This window comes from Oncorhynchus mykiss, chromosome 13 (assembly GCF_057628025.1).
Source record: "Oncorhynchus mykiss isolate SJ-2025 chromosome 13, ASM5762802v1, whole genome shotgun sequence".
Lineage (NCBI taxonomy): Eukaryota > Metazoa > Chordata > Actinopteri > Salmoniformes > Salmonidae > Oncorhynchus > Oncorhynchus mykiss.
Genome location: NC_143034.1, coordinates 85,589,353 through 85,605,567, shown reverse-complemented (window position 1 = coordinate 85,605,567; position 16,215 = coordinate 85,589,353). Strand labels below are relative to the sequence as shown.

At 40.7% G+C, this 16,215-nt stretch overlaps 1 protein-coding gene and 1 long non-coding RNA gene across 4 annotated transcripts in view; both read left to right on the top strand.

Annotated features, from left to right (window-relative positions):
• ap5z1 (adaptor related protein complex 5 subunit zeta 1) overlaps window positions 1-8,059 on the top strand; it is a 37,765-nt gene extending 29,706 nt beyond the window's left edge. For all 3 annotated transcript variants that reach the window (XR_016486151.1, XM_090197983.1, XM_090197985.1), the window contains 5 exons: window positions 539-666; window positions 828-925; window positions 4,537-4,669; window positions 5,971-6,167; window positions 7,427-8,059. Coding sequence is in view for 2 of the 3 variants with exons in the window: in XM_090197983.1 (XP_090054109.1) it covers window positions 539-666; window positions 828-925; window positions 4,537-4,669; window positions 5,971-6,167; window positions 7,427-7,667 (797 nt within the window). In the remaining variant the exon portion in view is untranslated. The remainder of the gene's footprint in view (window positions 1-538; window positions 667-827; window positions 926-4,536; window positions 4,670-5,970; window positions 6,168-7,426) is intronic.
• Window positions 8,060-14,458: 6,399 nt separating this feature from the next.
• Window positions 14,459-16,213, top strand: LOC149979049 (uncharacterized). The gene is made up of 2 exons (XR_016486152.1): window positions 14,459-14,619; window positions 14,666-16,213. It is a non-coding gene; the product is annotated as an uncharacterized LOC149979049 (long non-coding RNA).
• Window positions 16,214-16,215: the final 2 nt, after the last annotated feature.

The window sequence follows — 16,215 nt, the reverse complement described above, 5'->3', positions numbered from 1 at the left end:
ACCATTACTACTGTAATACCACTATTACTGTAATACTGTAATTCCACTACTATAATACTGTAATACCACTACTACTGTAATACTACTACTACTGTAATACACCTACTGAAATCCTATAATACACCTACTGTAATACTATAATACACCTACTGTAATAACACTACTGTAATGCCACTACTGTAATGCCACTACTGTAATACTATAATACCACTACTGTAATGCCACTACTGTAATACACCTACTGTAATACTATAATGCCACTACTGTAATGCCACTACTGTAATACCACTACTGTAATGCCACTACTGTAATGCCACTACTGTAATGCCACTACTCTAATACTGTAATGCCACTACTGTAATACTGTAATGCCACTACTGTAATACCACTACTGTAATGTCACTACTGTAATGTCACTACTGTAATGCCACTACTGTAATAACACTATTGTAATACCACTACTCTAATACTGTAATGCCACTACTGTAATAACACTACTGTAATGCCACTACTGTAATATAACTGTATTTCTCCCCAGGTGATACCATGGACAGACTGAGTGTGCTCCATGACCTGCTGATGGAGGCAGCTGATTGGTCCAGAGTCATCCAATCAGCTCAAAGTGTTCCAGTGCTGCTGCATGTCTACTTCAACACAGTTACCACGGTAACACACACACACACACACACACACACAGGCTACAACCAGAATAAGTCAGAGATAAAACATGTATTTGGTGTATATAAGTACAGCTTAGATGTGTGTGTGTGTGTGTGTGTGTGTGTGTGTGTGTGTGTGTGTGTGTGTGTGTGTGTGTGTGTGTGTAGGTATCAGATGAGAGGTTGCTGGCCCAGCTGGTGTTGGTGCTGTTGGAGAGAAGCAGTCTGTTGCTCAACATCCCCAAATACACTGCAGAGATACACCGGTCAGTACACACACCGCATCACACATACACTGGTCAGGACAAACACCGTATCACACATACACTGGTCAGGACACACACCGTATCACACATACACCGGTCAGGACACACACCGCATCACACATACACTGGTCAGGACACACACCGTATCACACATACACCGGTCAGTACACACACCGCATCACACATACAGGTTAGTTGAGATAATGTGTACATACTATAATACCACTACTATAATGTGTACATGAAGGTAGGGGTGAAGGGTACATGTATGTAGGGGTGAAGGGTACATGTATGTAGGGGTGAAGGGTACAGGTTAGTTGAGGTAATGTGTACATGTAGGTAGGGGTGAAGGGTACAGGTTAGTTGAGGTAATGTGTACATGTAGGTAGGGGTGAAGAGTACAGGTTAGTTGAGGTAATGTGTACATGTAGGTAGGGGTGAAGGGTACAGGTTAGTTGAGGTAATGTGTACATGTAGGTAGGGGTGAAGAGTACAGGTTAGTTGAGGTAATGTGTACATGTAGGTAGGGGTGAAGGGTACAGGTTAGTTGAGGTAATGTGTACATGTAGGTAGGGGTGAAGGGTACAGGTTAGCTGAGGCAATGTGTACATGTAGGTAGGGGTGAAGTGTACATGTATGTAGGGGTGAAGGGTACAGGTTAGTTGAGGTAATGTGTACATGTAGGTAGGGGTGAAGGGTTCAGGTTAGTTGAGGTAATGTGTACATGTAGGTAGGGGTGAAGAGTACAGGTTAGTCGAGGTAATGTGTACATGTAGGTAGGGGTGCAGGTTAGCTGAGGCAATGTGTACATGTAGGTAGGGGTGAAGTGTACATGTATGTAGGGGTGAAGGGTATGCATAGATCATATGCATAGATCATAAACAGTGAGTATTTATTTATTTTATTTATCCTTTATTTAACTAGTCAAGTCAGTTACGAACAAATAATTATTTACAATGACTGCCTACCAAAAGGCCTCCTGCGGAGACGGGGTTAGGGTTAGGACGGGGTTAGGGTTAGGACGGGGTTAGGGTTAGGGCGGGGTTAGGGTTAGGGCGGGGTTAGGGTTAGGGCGGGGTTAGGGTTAGGACGGGGTTAGGGTTAGGGCGGGGTTAGGGTTAGGACGGGGTTAGGGTTAGGGCGGGGTTAGGGTTAGGGCGGGGTTAGGGTTAGGACGGGGTTAGGGTTAGGGTTAGGGGTTAGGGTTAGGACGGGGTTAGGGTTAGGACGGGGTTAGGGTTAGGGTTAGGACGGGGTTAGGGTTAGGGGTTGGGGTTAGGGTTAGGGGTTGGGGTTAGGGTTAGGGGTTGGGGTTAGGGTTAGGGGTTGGGGTTAGGGTTAGGGGTTGGGGTTAGGGTTAGGACGGGGGCCTGGGATTAAAAAACTCCAATAAATCAACGTAGCAGCAGTGTACAAAACAAATGGAGGTCAATGTAATTGTCTGGATTCAGCAGTGATCTGAGAGAGGTGTCAGTGGGCTGACTGAACGCTCTGAGGGACTCTGGGTTGAGGTCAGTGATAAAGTAGTCTACAGTACTACTGCCAAGGGATGAGGTCAGGTGATTGTGTACCTACCGTAAGAGTCCCATAGTACCATTGACTATGTACAGACCCAGCGTGCGACAAAGCTGCAGGAGTTGTGACCCGTTTTTGTTGGTTATGTTGTCGTAGTTGTGCCTAGGGGGGCATATGGTGGAGGGAATGCTGTCACTTCCAGGCAGGTGTTTGTCTCCCTGGGTGCTGAGGGTGTCAGATTCTTGTCCCGTTCTGGCATTTTGGTCTCCACAGTCCCTGGGCCTGGAAATTGTTTATCTCCCCTTGTAGGATGACAATGTCTGTATTTCACATTTCTTTGATGAAGTCTGGGTTCCTGTTCAGACCTTGTATATTCCAGGATGAGATAGTAAAAGCTTTGTGTTCCATAGTGTCTTCCATAGTGTCTAGTGTCATAGTGTCTACCAATCTGCGTGCCACTTGTGGTTTTCATATGTACATTTTTGTGAGTTTAATTTCATTTATAATAATGTCTTCATATCTCAATGTTCTACTGCTCGAGCTCCTCTTCCTCTTATAGAATATTATCTCAAAAGTATTATGGAGCTCCTACCTGAATATAAAACAGTTCCGGAACCCAAAATGAGTTCCGGAACCTATTCCAGTCCAAGTCAACCACTGATAAGAAGTAATCAGGTAGGGCTATTTTATGATGTTTCCACTGGATCAGAGCATGAAAGGTTTCTCTTTCACTCTGAGTAGTTATTGTTGGATAATAAGAACCTAACATCAAAAAAGGAGAGAGGACCTCTGGCAGTCTCTATGGGGGTACCACAGGGTTCAATTCTCGGGCTGACTCTTTTCTCTGTATATACCAACGATGTCGTTCTTGCAGCGGGTGATTCCCTGATCCACCTCTACACAGACGACACCATTCTGTATACATCTGGCCCTTCTTTGGACACTGTGTTAACAAACCTCCAAACGAGCTTCAATGCCATACAACACTCCTTCCGTGGCCTCCAACTGCTCTTAAACGCTAGTAAAACTAAATGCATGCTCTTCAACCGATCACTACCCGCCCGTCTTTGCTAGGTAAAGCTCCGCCTTATTTCAGCTCACTGGTCACCATAACACCCACCTGTAGCACGCGCTCCAGCGGGTATATCACACTGGTCGTCCCCAAAGCCAGCACCCCCTTTGGCTGCCTTTCCTTCCAGTTCTCTGCTGCCAGTGACTGGAACGAATTGCAAAAATTGCTGAAGTTGGAGACATATCTCCCTCAATAACTTTAAGCATCAGCTAACTGAGCAGCTTACCGACCGCTGCAGCTGTACACAGCCCATCTGTAAATAGCCCAACTACCTACCTCATCCCCATATTGGTTTGATTTTATTTTTTGCACACCAGTATTTCTACTTGCACATCATCATCTGCACATCTATCACTCCAGTGTTAATTTGCTAAATTGTAATTACTTTGCTACTATGGCCTATTTATTGCCTCACCTCCTCACGCCATTTGCACACACTGTATATAGACTTTTTTCTATTGTGTTATTGACTGTACGTTTGTTTATTCCATGTGTAACTCTGTGTTGTTGTTTGTGTCGCACTGCTTTGCTTTATCTTGGCTAGGTCGCAGATGTAAATGAGAACTTGTTCTCAACTGGCAACCTGGTTAAATAAAGGGGAAATAAAATACAAAATAAAGGGATGGTCTGTGTGGAAGATTAGGTGACTGACATTCCCCTTTTTGTAGCAGTCAGCAAAAAGTGTTTCTGGATTGTCCATGAGGAGCTTCTCTCTGTACTCTCTCGGTGCCTTGTCATGTTTAATATCTAAGGGGTACTGTACTGTGGTGATCTCTTCACAGTGCCCTGTAGATGATGTAGAGGGGGTTACCCTGTATATGTCCTTGTAAAATAATCCACCTTTTATACAACCCTCAGTCTATCTTTTGGAAAAACATGCTGAACAATTCAGGAGCTCATCTGCTCATTAACTCTCTATCTTTCCACTCTCTCTTTCACTCTCCTCTCTCTCTCTCGTTTCTCTGTCATTTCTCTCTCTCTCTCGGTTCTCTTTTGATTTTCTCTCTTGTTTCTCTCTCTCTAGAGTTTTTAGCCACCACTTGTTGAAGCTGTGTAAGCTCCACCCCTCTCTGGTTGTGGACCAATCACGGGAGCTGCTGGAGTTTGCTGGAACCACCACTAACATCCACAGCAAAGAAGACCTGTACACACATGTGGTGAGAACTATATACTATACACTATAATATACACACGTGGTGAGAACTATACACTATAATATACACACATGTGGTGAGAACTATATACTATACACTATAATATACACACATGTGGTGAGAACTATATACTATACACTATAATATACACACGTGGTGAGAACTATACACTATAATATACACACATGTGGTGAGAACTATATACTATACACTATAATATACACACATGTGGTGAGAACTATATACTATACACTATAATATACACACGTGGTGAGAACTATATACTATACACTATAATATACACACATGTGGTGAGAACTATATACTATACACTATAATATACACATGTGGTGAGAACTATATACTATACACTATAATATACACACATGTGGTGAGAACTATACACTATACACTATAATATACACACATGTGGTGAGAACTATATACTATACACTATAATATACACACGTGGTGAGAACTATATACTATACACTATAATATACACACATGTGGTGAGAACTATATACTATACACTATAATATACACATGTGGTGAGAACTATATACTATACACTATAATATACACACATGTGGTGAGAACTATATACTATACACTATAATATACACATGTGGTGAGAACTATATACTATACACTATAATATACACACATGTGGTGAGAACTATACACTATACACTATAATATACACACATGTGGTGAGAACTATACACTATAATATACACACGTGGTGAGAACTATATACTATATACAGTGGGGCAAAAAAGTATTTAGTCAGCCACCAATTGTGCAAGTTCTTCCACTTAAAAATATGAGAGGCCTGTAATTTTCATCATAGGTACACTTCAACTATGACAGACAAAATGAGAAAAAAAATCCAGAAAATCACATTGTAGGATTTTTAAAGAATTTATTTTCAAATTATGGTGGAAAATAAGTATTTGGTCAATAACAAAAGTTTATCTCAATACTTTGTTATATACCCTTTGTTGGCAATGACAGAGGTCAAACGTTTTCTGTAAGTCTTCACAAGGTTTACTATACACATAATATAAACACTGATATACACTCTACTATACACACTATACTATACACACTGATATACACACTATACTATACACACTGATATTCACACTATGATATAAACAATATACTATACACACTCTTCTATACACACTACACACACTATGCTATACACACTCACACACACTCACACTAGAGAAACCTTTACAGACACATGGTGACAGATCGAGACTGTGTGCCTGTGTGTGTCTGTGTGTGTGTGCTAGGTGTGGGTGCTAGGTGAGTACCTGTCGGTGTCATTTGACTCTCGGTGTTCCGTGGATCTGGTTACTTCCTGTTTCGAGGCATTGGAGGCAGTCCTCTTCGAGATCACTTCCTCTGGAAGCCCCTCCCCCAGGGTGGTTACCTCCTTACTGAGCGCGCTTGCTAAACTGGCTTCCCGTTCCCACGACCTCATACCCAGGTAACACACACACAATGGGTTTCTCGTTCCCACGACCTCATACTCAGGTAACACACACACACACAATGGGCTTCCCGTTCCCACGACCTCATACTCAGGTAACACACACACACACAATGGGCTTTCAGAGTGTTGCATTATAGGTTTGAAATGGATCTTCAAATCGCTCTAGTGGCTCCCTACCTACTGCACCATGCAGCCATCAGGCCTACAGGCTCACTGCTGTAGTAGCTCCCTACCTACTGTACCATGCAGCCATCAGGCCTACAGGCTCACTGCTGTAGTAGCTCCCTACCTACTGCACCATGCAGCCATCAGGCCTACAGGCTCACTGCTGTAGTAGCTCCCTACCTACTGTACCATGCAGCCATCAGTCCTACTGTACCATGCAGCCATCAGTCCTACTGTACCATGCAGCCATCAGTCCTACTGCACCATGCAGCCATCAGGCCTACAGGCTCACTGCTGTAGTAGCTCCCTACCTACTGTACCATGCAGCCATCAGGCCTACAGGCTCACTGCTGTAGTAGCTCCCTACCTACTGTACCATGCAGCCATCAGGCCTACAGGCTCACTGCTGTAGTAGCTCCCTACCTACTGTACCATGCAGCCATCAGGCCTACAGGCTCACTGCTGTAGTAGCTCCCTACCTACTGTACCATGCAGCCATCAGGCCTACAGGCTCACTGCTGTAGTAGCTCCCTACCTACTGTACCATGCAGCCATCAGGCCTACAGGCTCACTGCTGTAGTAGCTCCCTACCTACTGCACCATGCAGCCATCAGGCCTACAGGCTCACTGCTGTAGTGGCTCCCTACCTACTGCACCATGTAGCCATCAGGCCTACAGGCTCACTGCTGTAGTAGCTCCCTACCTACTGTACCATGCAGCCATCAGGCCTACAGGCTCACTGCTGTAGTAGCTCCCTACCTACTGTACCATGCAGCCATCAGGCCTACAGGCTCACTGCTGTAGTTGCTCCCTACCTACTGTACCATGCAGCCATCAGGCCTACAGGCTCACTGCTGTAGTAGCTCCCTACCTACTGTACCATGCAGCCATCAGGCCTACAGGCTCACTGCTGTAGTAGCTCCCTACCTACAGCACCATGCAGCCATCAGGCCTACAGCACCATGCAGCCATCAGGCCTACAGTCACAAATTACACACACTATAGCCAGTCACTACAGCCGTTCGTGTGTGTGTGCGCGTGTGTGTGTGTGTGTGTGTGTGTGTGTGTGTGTGTGTGTGTGTGTGTAGGGTTTCTCTGTTCCTCTCTAAGCTTCGTAGCGGAGCAGTCTCCTGGTGTGGCAGTGAGGAGGATGTTGTCGCCGTAGTGACCAGAGGGGAGGAGTTATGGTCGCTGCTGAAACTTCCGAGCGTGGCGCTGAGTGTTCTAACCCCGCCTTCCCTCGCCACCTCCCCCCGCTGGCACCGAGATGCCAACGCAACGCTGCCACCTCGACTCAGAACACTGACTGGCCTCACAGACACACGCTAAAATATAATCACACATAGACCTTAAATCATTTATGTTCAGTAAATGTACTGTATGTTTTCAATATCTTGTTATTATACAGTGAGGGCCAAAAGTATTGGGACAGTGACATATTCTTTTGTTGTGCACAACATAATCTGAAACACAACCAAAACAAACAGGAAATACATCCAACACGTTTGTAGAGTTACACGCTTGATGTAGTTATTGAGTGCTAGGAATATGGGACCAAATACTAAATGTTTGACTGATGTACTACACAAGTGAATTTTTCCCAATGCTTTTGGTCCCCTAAAATGGGGGGGACTATGTACAAAAAATGCTGTAATTTCTAAATGTTTCACCTGATATGGATGGGAATAGCCTCAAATTAAAGCTGACATTCTGCACTTTAACCTCAGTCATTGTATCAACGTGTTGGAGTACAGAGCCTAAACAACAACATGTCACTGTTCCAATACTTTGATCTCTGTATTTGTTTACACACACACACATTTTATAGATCTGTTTAAATCAACAGTTTCTCTGATAGAAGATCATAGATACAGGAATGACTGAGCCATCTAGATATAGTTATACTAGACAGGACTGACTGAGACATCTAGATATAGTTATACTAGACAGGACTGACTGAGCCATCTAGATACAGTTAGCTCAGTCAGTCCTGTCTAGTATATCTATAATGACAGACATCTACAGTGCCTTCAGAAAGTCTACCTTTTTGTGTTACAGCCTGAATTTAAATGTAAAGGTGTCAGTATAAAGGTACCACAGTATTACTCCTTAAAGGTGTCAGTATAAAGGTACCACAGTATTACCCCTTAAAGGTGTCAGTATAAAGGTACCACAGTATTACTCCTTAAAGGTGTCAGTATTACTCCTTAAAGGTGTCAGTATAAAGGTACCACAGTATTACTCCTTAAAGGTGTCAGTATAAAGGTACCACAGTATTACTCCTTAAAGGTGTCAGTATAAAGGTACCACAGTATTACTCCTTAAAGGTGTCAGTATAAAGGTACCACAGTAGTACTCCTTAAAGGTGTCAGTATAAAGGTACCACAGTATTACTCCTTAAAGGTGTCAGTATAAAGGTACCACAGTATTACTCCTTAAAGGTGTCAGTATAAAGGTACCACAGTATTACCCCTTAAAGGTGTCAGTATAAAGGTACCACAGTATTACCCCTTAAAGGTGTCAGTATAAAGGTACCACAGTATTACTCCTTAAAGGTGTCAGTATAAAGGTACCACAGTATTACTCCTTAAAGGTGTCAGTATAAAGGCACCACAGTATTACTCCTTAAAGGTGTCAGTATAAAGGTGTCACAGTATTACTCCTTAAAGGTGTCAGTATAAAGGCACCACAGTATTACCCCGTAAAGGTGTCAGTATAAAGGTACCACAGTATTACTCCTTAAAGGTGTCAGTATAAAGGCACCACAGTATTACCCCGTAAAGGTGTCAGTATAAAGGTACCACAGTATTACTCCTTAAAGGTGTCAGTATAAAGGCACCACAGTATTACTCATTAAAGGTGTCAGTATAAAGGTACCACAGTGTTACTCCTTAAAGGTCCCACAGTATTACTCCTTAAAGGTGTCAGTATAAAGGTACCACAGTATTACTCCTTAAAGGTGTCAGTATAAAGGTACCACAGTATTACTCCTTAAAGGTGTCAGTATAAAGGTACCACAGTATTACTCCTTAAAGGTGTCAGTATAAAGGTACCACAGTATTACTCCTTAAAGGTGTCAGTATTACTCCTTAAAGGTGTCAGTATAAAGGTACCACAGTATTGCTCCTTAAAGGTGTCAGTATTACTCCATAAAGGTGTCAGTATAAAGGTACCACAGTATTACTCCTTAAAGGTGTCAGTATAAAGGTACCACAGTATTACTCCTTAAAGGTACCACAGTATTACTCCTTAAAGGTGTCAGTATAAAGGTACCACAGTATTACTCCTTAAAGGTGTCAGTATAAAGGTACCACAGTATTACTCCTTAAAGGTGTCAGTATAAAGGTGTCACAGTATTACTCCTTAAAGGTGTCAGTATAAAGGTGTCACAGTATTACTCCTTAAAGGTGTCAGTATAAAGGTGTCACAGTATTACTCCTTAAAGGTGTCAGTATAAAGGTACCACAGTATTACTCCTTAAAGGTGTCAGTATAAAGGTACCACAGTATTACTCCTTAAAGGTGTCAGTATAAAGGTACCACAGTATTACTCCTTAAAGGTGTCAGCATAAAGGTACCACAGTATTACCCCTTAAAGGTGTCAGTATAAAGGTACCACAGTATTACTCCTTAAAGGTGTCAGTATAAAGGTACCACAGTATTACTCCTTAAAGGTGTCAGTATAAAGGTACCACAGTATTACTCCTTAAAGATGTCAATATAAAGGTACCACAGTATTACTCCTTAAAGGTGTCAATATAAAGGTACCACAGTATTACTCCTTAAAGGTGTCAGTATAAAGGTACCACAGTATTACTCCTTAAAGGTGTCAGTATAAAGGTACCACAGTATTACTCCTTAAAGGTGTCAATATAAAGGTACCACAGTATTACTCCTTAAAGGTGTCAATATAAAGGTACCACAGTATTACTCCTTAAAGGTGTCAGTATAAAGGTACCACAGTATTACTCCTTAAAGGTGTCAGTATAAAGGTACCACAGTATTACTCCTTAAAGGTGTCAGTATAAAGGTACCACAGTATTACTCCTTAAAGGTGTCAGTATAAAGGTACCACAGTATTACCCCTTAAAGGTGTCAGTATAAAGGTACCACAGTATTACTCCTTAAAGGTGTCAGTATAAAGGTACCACAGTATTACTCCTTAAAGGTGTCAGTATAAAGGTACCACAGTATTACTCCTTAAAGGTGTCAGTATAAAGGTACCACAGTATTACTCCTTAAAGGTGTCAGTATAAAGGTACCACAGTATTACTCCTTAAAGGTGTCAGTATTACTCCTTAAAGGTGTCAGTATAAAGGTACCACAGTATTACTCCTTAAAGGTGTCAGTATAAAGGTACCACAGTATTACTCCTTAAAGGTGTCAGTATAAAGGTACCACAGTATTACTCCTTAAAGGTGTCAGTATAAAGGTACCACAGTATTACTCCTTAAAGGTGTCAGTATAAAGGTACCACAGTATTACTCCTTAAAGGTGTCAGTATAAAGGTACCACAGTATTACTCCTTAAAGGTGTCAGTATTACTCCTTAAAGGTACCACAGTATTGCTCCTTAAAGGTGTCAGTATTACTCCTTAAAGGTGTCAGTATAAAGGTACCACAGTATTACTCCTTAAAGGTGTCAGTATAAAGGTACCACAGTATTACTCCTTAAAGGTGTCAGTATAAAGGTGTCACAGTATTACTCCTTAAAGGTGTCAGTATAAAGGTGTCACAGTATTACTCCTTAAAGGTGTCAGTATAAAGGTACCACAGTATTACTCCTTAAAGGTGTCAGTATAAAGGTACCACAGTATTACTCCTTAAAGGTGTCAGTATAAAGGTACCACAGTATTACTCCTTAAAGGTGTCAGCATAAAGGTACCACAGTATTACCCCTTAAAGGTGTCAGTATAAAGGTACCACAGTATTACTCCTTAAAGGTGTCAGTATAAAGGTACCACAGTATTACTCCTTAAAGGTGTCAGTATAAAGGTACCACAGTATTACTCCTTAAAGATGTCAATATAAAGGTACCACAGTATTACTCCTTAAAGGTGTCAATATAAAGGTACCACAGTATTACTCCTTAAAGGTGTCAGTATAAAGGTACCACAGTATTACTCCTTAAAGGTGTCAGTATAAAGGTACCACAGTATTACTCCTTAAAGGTGTCAGTATAAAGGTACCACAGTATTACTCCTTAAAGGTGTCAGTATAAAGGTACCACAGTATTACTCCTTAAAGGTGTCAGTATTACTCCTTAAAGGTACCACAGTATTACTCCTTAAAGGTGTCAGTATTACTCCTTAAAGGTGTCAGTATAAAGGTACCACAGTATTACTCCTTAAAGGTGTCAGTATAAAGGTACCACAGTATTACTCCTTAAAGGTGTCAGTATAAAGGTACCACAGTATTACTCCTTAAAGGTGTCAGTATAAAGGTACCACAGTATTACTCCTTAAAGGTGTCAGTATAAAGGTACCACAGTATTACTCCTTAAAGGTGTCAGTATTACTCCTTAAAGGTACCACAGTATTGCTCCTTAAAGGTGTCAGTATTACTCCTTAAAGGTGTCAGTATAAAGGTACCACAGTATTACTCCTTAAAGGTGTCAGTATAAAGGTACCACAGTATTACTCCTTAAAGGTGTCAGTATAAAGGTACCACAGTATTACTCCTTAAAGGTGTCAGTATAAAGGTACCACAGTATTACTCCTTAAAGGTGTCAGTATAAAGGTGTCACAGTATTACTCCTTAAAGGTGTCAGTATAAAGGTGTCACAGTATTACTCCTTAAAGGTGTCAGTATAAAGGTACCACAGTATTACTCCTTAAAGGTGTCAGTATAAAGGTACCACAGTATTACTCCTTAAAGGTGTCAGCATAAAGGTACCACAGTATTACCCCTTAAAGGTGTCAGTATAAAGGTACCACAGTATTACTCCTTAAAGGTGTCAGTATAAAGGTACCACAGTATTACTCCTTAAAGGTGTCAGTATAAAGGTACCACAGTATTACTCCTTAAATATGTTAATATAAAGGTACCACAGTATTACTCCTTAAAGGTGTCAATATAAAGGTACCACAGTATTACTCCTTAAAGGTGTCAGTATAAAGGTACCACAGTATTACTCCTTAAAGGTGTCAATATAAAGGTACCACAGTATTACTCCTTAAAGGTGTCAGTATAAAGGTACCACAGTATTACTCCTTAAAGGTGTCAGTATAAAGGTACCACAGTATTACTCCTTAAAGGTGTCAGTATAAAGGTACCACAGTATTACTCCTTAAAGGTGTCAGTATAAAGGTACCACAGTATTACTCCTTAAAGGTGTCAGTATAAAGGTACCACAGTATTACCCCTTAAAGGTGTCAGTATAAAGGTACCACAGTATTACTCCTTAAAGGTGTCAGTATAAAGGTACCACAGTATTACTCCTTAAAGGTGTCAGTATAAAGGTACCACAGTATTACTCCTTAAAGGTGTCAGTATAAAGGTACCACAGTATTACTCCTTAAAGGTGTCAGTATAAAGGTACCACAGTATTACTCCTTAAAGGTGTCAGTATTACTCCTTAAATGTACCACAGTATTACTCCTTAAAGGTGTCAGTATTACTCCTTAAAGGTGTCAGTATAAAGGTACCACAGTATTACTCCTTAAAGGTGTCAGTATAAAGGTACCACAGTATTACTCCTTAAAGGTGTCAGTATAAAGGTACCACAGTATTACTCCTTAAAGGTGTCAGTATAAAGGTACCACAGTATTACTCCTTAAAGGTGTCAGTATTACTCCTTAAAGGTACCACAGTATTGCTCCTTAAATGTGTCAGTATTACTCCTTAAAGGTGTCAGTATAAAGGTACCACAGTATTACTCCTTAAAGGTGTCAGTATAAAGGTACCACAGTATTACTCCTTAAAGGTGTCAGTATAAAGGTACCACAGTATTACTCCTTAAAGGTGTCAGTATAAAGGTACCACAGTATTACTCCTTAAAGGTGTCAGTATAAAGGTACCACAGTATTACTCCTTAAAGGTGTCAGTATAAAAGTACCACAGTATTACTCCTTAAAGGTGTCAGTATTACTCCTTAAAGGTACCACAGTATTACTCCTTAAAGGTGTCAGTATTACTCCTTAAAGGTGTCAGTATAAAGGTACCACAGTATTACTCCTTAAAGGTGTCAGTATAAAGGTACCACAGTATTACTCCTTAAAGGTGTCAGTATAAAGGTACCACAGTATTACTCCTTAAAGGTGTCAGTATAAAGGTACCACAGTATTACTCCTTAAAGGTGTCAGTATAAAGGTACCACAGTATTACTCCTTAAAGGTGTCAGTATAAAGGTACCACAGTATTACTCCTTAAAGGTGTCAGTATTACTCCTTAAATGTACCACAGTATTACTCCTTAAAGGTGTCAGTATTACTCCTTAAAGGTGTCAGTATAAAGGTACCACAGTATTACTCCTTAAAGGTGTCAGTATAAAGGTACCACAGTATTACTCCTTAAAGGTGTCAGTATAAAGGTACCACAGTATTACTCCTTAAAGGTGTCAGTATAAAGGTACCACAGTATTACTCCTTAAAGGTGTCAGTATAAAGGTACCACAGTATTACTCCTTAAAGGTGTCAGTATTACTCCTTAAAGGTACCACAGTATTGCTCCTTAAATGTGTCAGTATTACTCCTTAAAGGTGTCAGTATAAAGGTACCACAGTATTACTCCTTAAAGGTGTCAGTATAAAGGTACCACAGTATTACTCCTTAAAGGTGTCAGTATAAAGGTACCACAGTATTACTCCTTAAAGGTGTCAGTATAAAGGTACCACAGTATTACTCCTTAAAGGTGTCAGTATAAAGGTACCACAGTATTACTCCTTAAAGGTGTCAGTATAAAAGTACCACAGTATTACTCCTTAAAGGTGTCAGTATTACTCCTTAAAGGTACCACAGTATTACTCCTTAAAGGTGTCAGTATTACTCCTTAAAGGTGTCAGTATAAAGGTACCACAGTATTACTCCTTAAAGGTGTCAGTATAAAGGTACCACAGTATTACTCCTTAAAGGTGTCAGTATAAAGGTACCACAGTATTACTCCTTAAAGGTGTCAGTATAAAGGTACCACAGTATTACTCCTTAAAGGTGTCAGTATAAAGGTACCACAGTATTACTCCTTAAAGGTGTCAGTATAAAGGTACCACAGTATTACTCCTTAAAGGTGTCAGTATAAAGGTACCACAGTATTACTCCTTAAAGGTGTCAGTATTACTCCTTAAAGGTACCACAGTATTGCTCCTTAAAGGTGTCAGTATTACTCCTTAAAGGTGTCAGTATAAAGGTACCACAGTATTACTCCTTAAAGGTGTCAGTATAAAGGTACCACAGTATTACTCCTTAAAGGTGTCAGTATAAAGGTACCACAGTATTACTTATTAAAGGTGTCAGTATAAAGGTACCACAGTATTACTCCTTAAAGGTGTCAGTATAAAGGTACCACAGTATTACTCCTTAAAGGTGTCAGTATAAAGGTACCACAGTATTACTCCTTAAAGGTGTCAGTATTACTCCTTAAAGGTACCACAGTATTACTCCTTAAAGGTGTCAGTATTACTCCTTAAAGGTGTCAGTATAAAGGTACCACAGTATTACTCCTTAAAGGTGTCAGTATAAAGGTACCACAGTATTACTCCTTAAAGGTGTCAGTATAAAGGTACCACAGTATTACTAATTAAAGGTGTCAGTATAAAGGTACCACAGTATTACTCCTTAAAGGTGTCAGTATAAAGGTACCACAGTATTACTAATTAAAGGTGTCAGTATAAAGGTACCACAGTATTACTCCTTAAAGGTGTCAGTATAAAGGTACCACAGTATTACTAATTAAAGGTGTCAGTATAAAGGTACCACAGTATTACTCCTTAAAGGTGTCAGTATAAAGGTACCACAGTATTACTCCTTAAAGGTGTCAGTATAAAGGTACCACAGTATTACTCCTTAAAGGTGTCAGTATTACTCCTTAAAGGTACCACAGTATTACTCCTTAAAGGTGTCAGTATTACTCCTAAAAGGTGTCAGTATAAAGGTACCACAGTATTACTCCTTAAAGGTGTCAGTATAAAGGTACCACAGTATTACTCCTTAAAGGTGTCAGTATAAAGGTACCACAGTATTACTCCTTAAAGGTGTCAGTATAAAGGTACCACAGTATTACTAATTAAAGGTGTCAGTATAAAGGTACCACAGTATTACTCCTTAAAGGTGTCAGTATAAAGGTACCACAGTATTACTAATTAAAGGTGTCAGTATAACGAGGTTGACTGTAGTGCAGGTCAGGTCTTCCTTCTGGTATTTGGAAGTTCACTGATTCCTGTCTCTAATTGTACAAAGACAGAGATCCTTCTGGTTGTTCACTGATTCCTGTTTCTAATTGGACAGAGGTCCTTCTGGTAGTTCACTGATTCCTGTCTCTAATTGGACAGAGATCCTTCTGGTAGTTCACTGAATCCTGTCTCTAATTGGACAGAGGTCCTTCTGGTAGTTCATTGATTCCTGTCTCTAATTGTACAAAGACAGAGATCCTTCTGGTAGTTGACTGACTTCTGTCTCTAATTGGACAAAGAGAAAGATCCTTCTGGTAGCTCACTGATTCCTGTCTCTAATTGTACAAAGAGAAAGATCCTTCTGGTAGTTCATTGATTCCTGTCTCTAATTGGACAGAGGTCCTTCTGGTAGTTCACTGAATCCTGTCTCTAATTGGACAGAGGTCCTTCTGGTAGTTCATTGATTCCTGTCTCTAATTGTACAAAGACAGAGATCCTTCTGGTAGTTGACTGACTCCTGTCTCTAATTGGACAAAGAGAAAGATCCTTCTGGT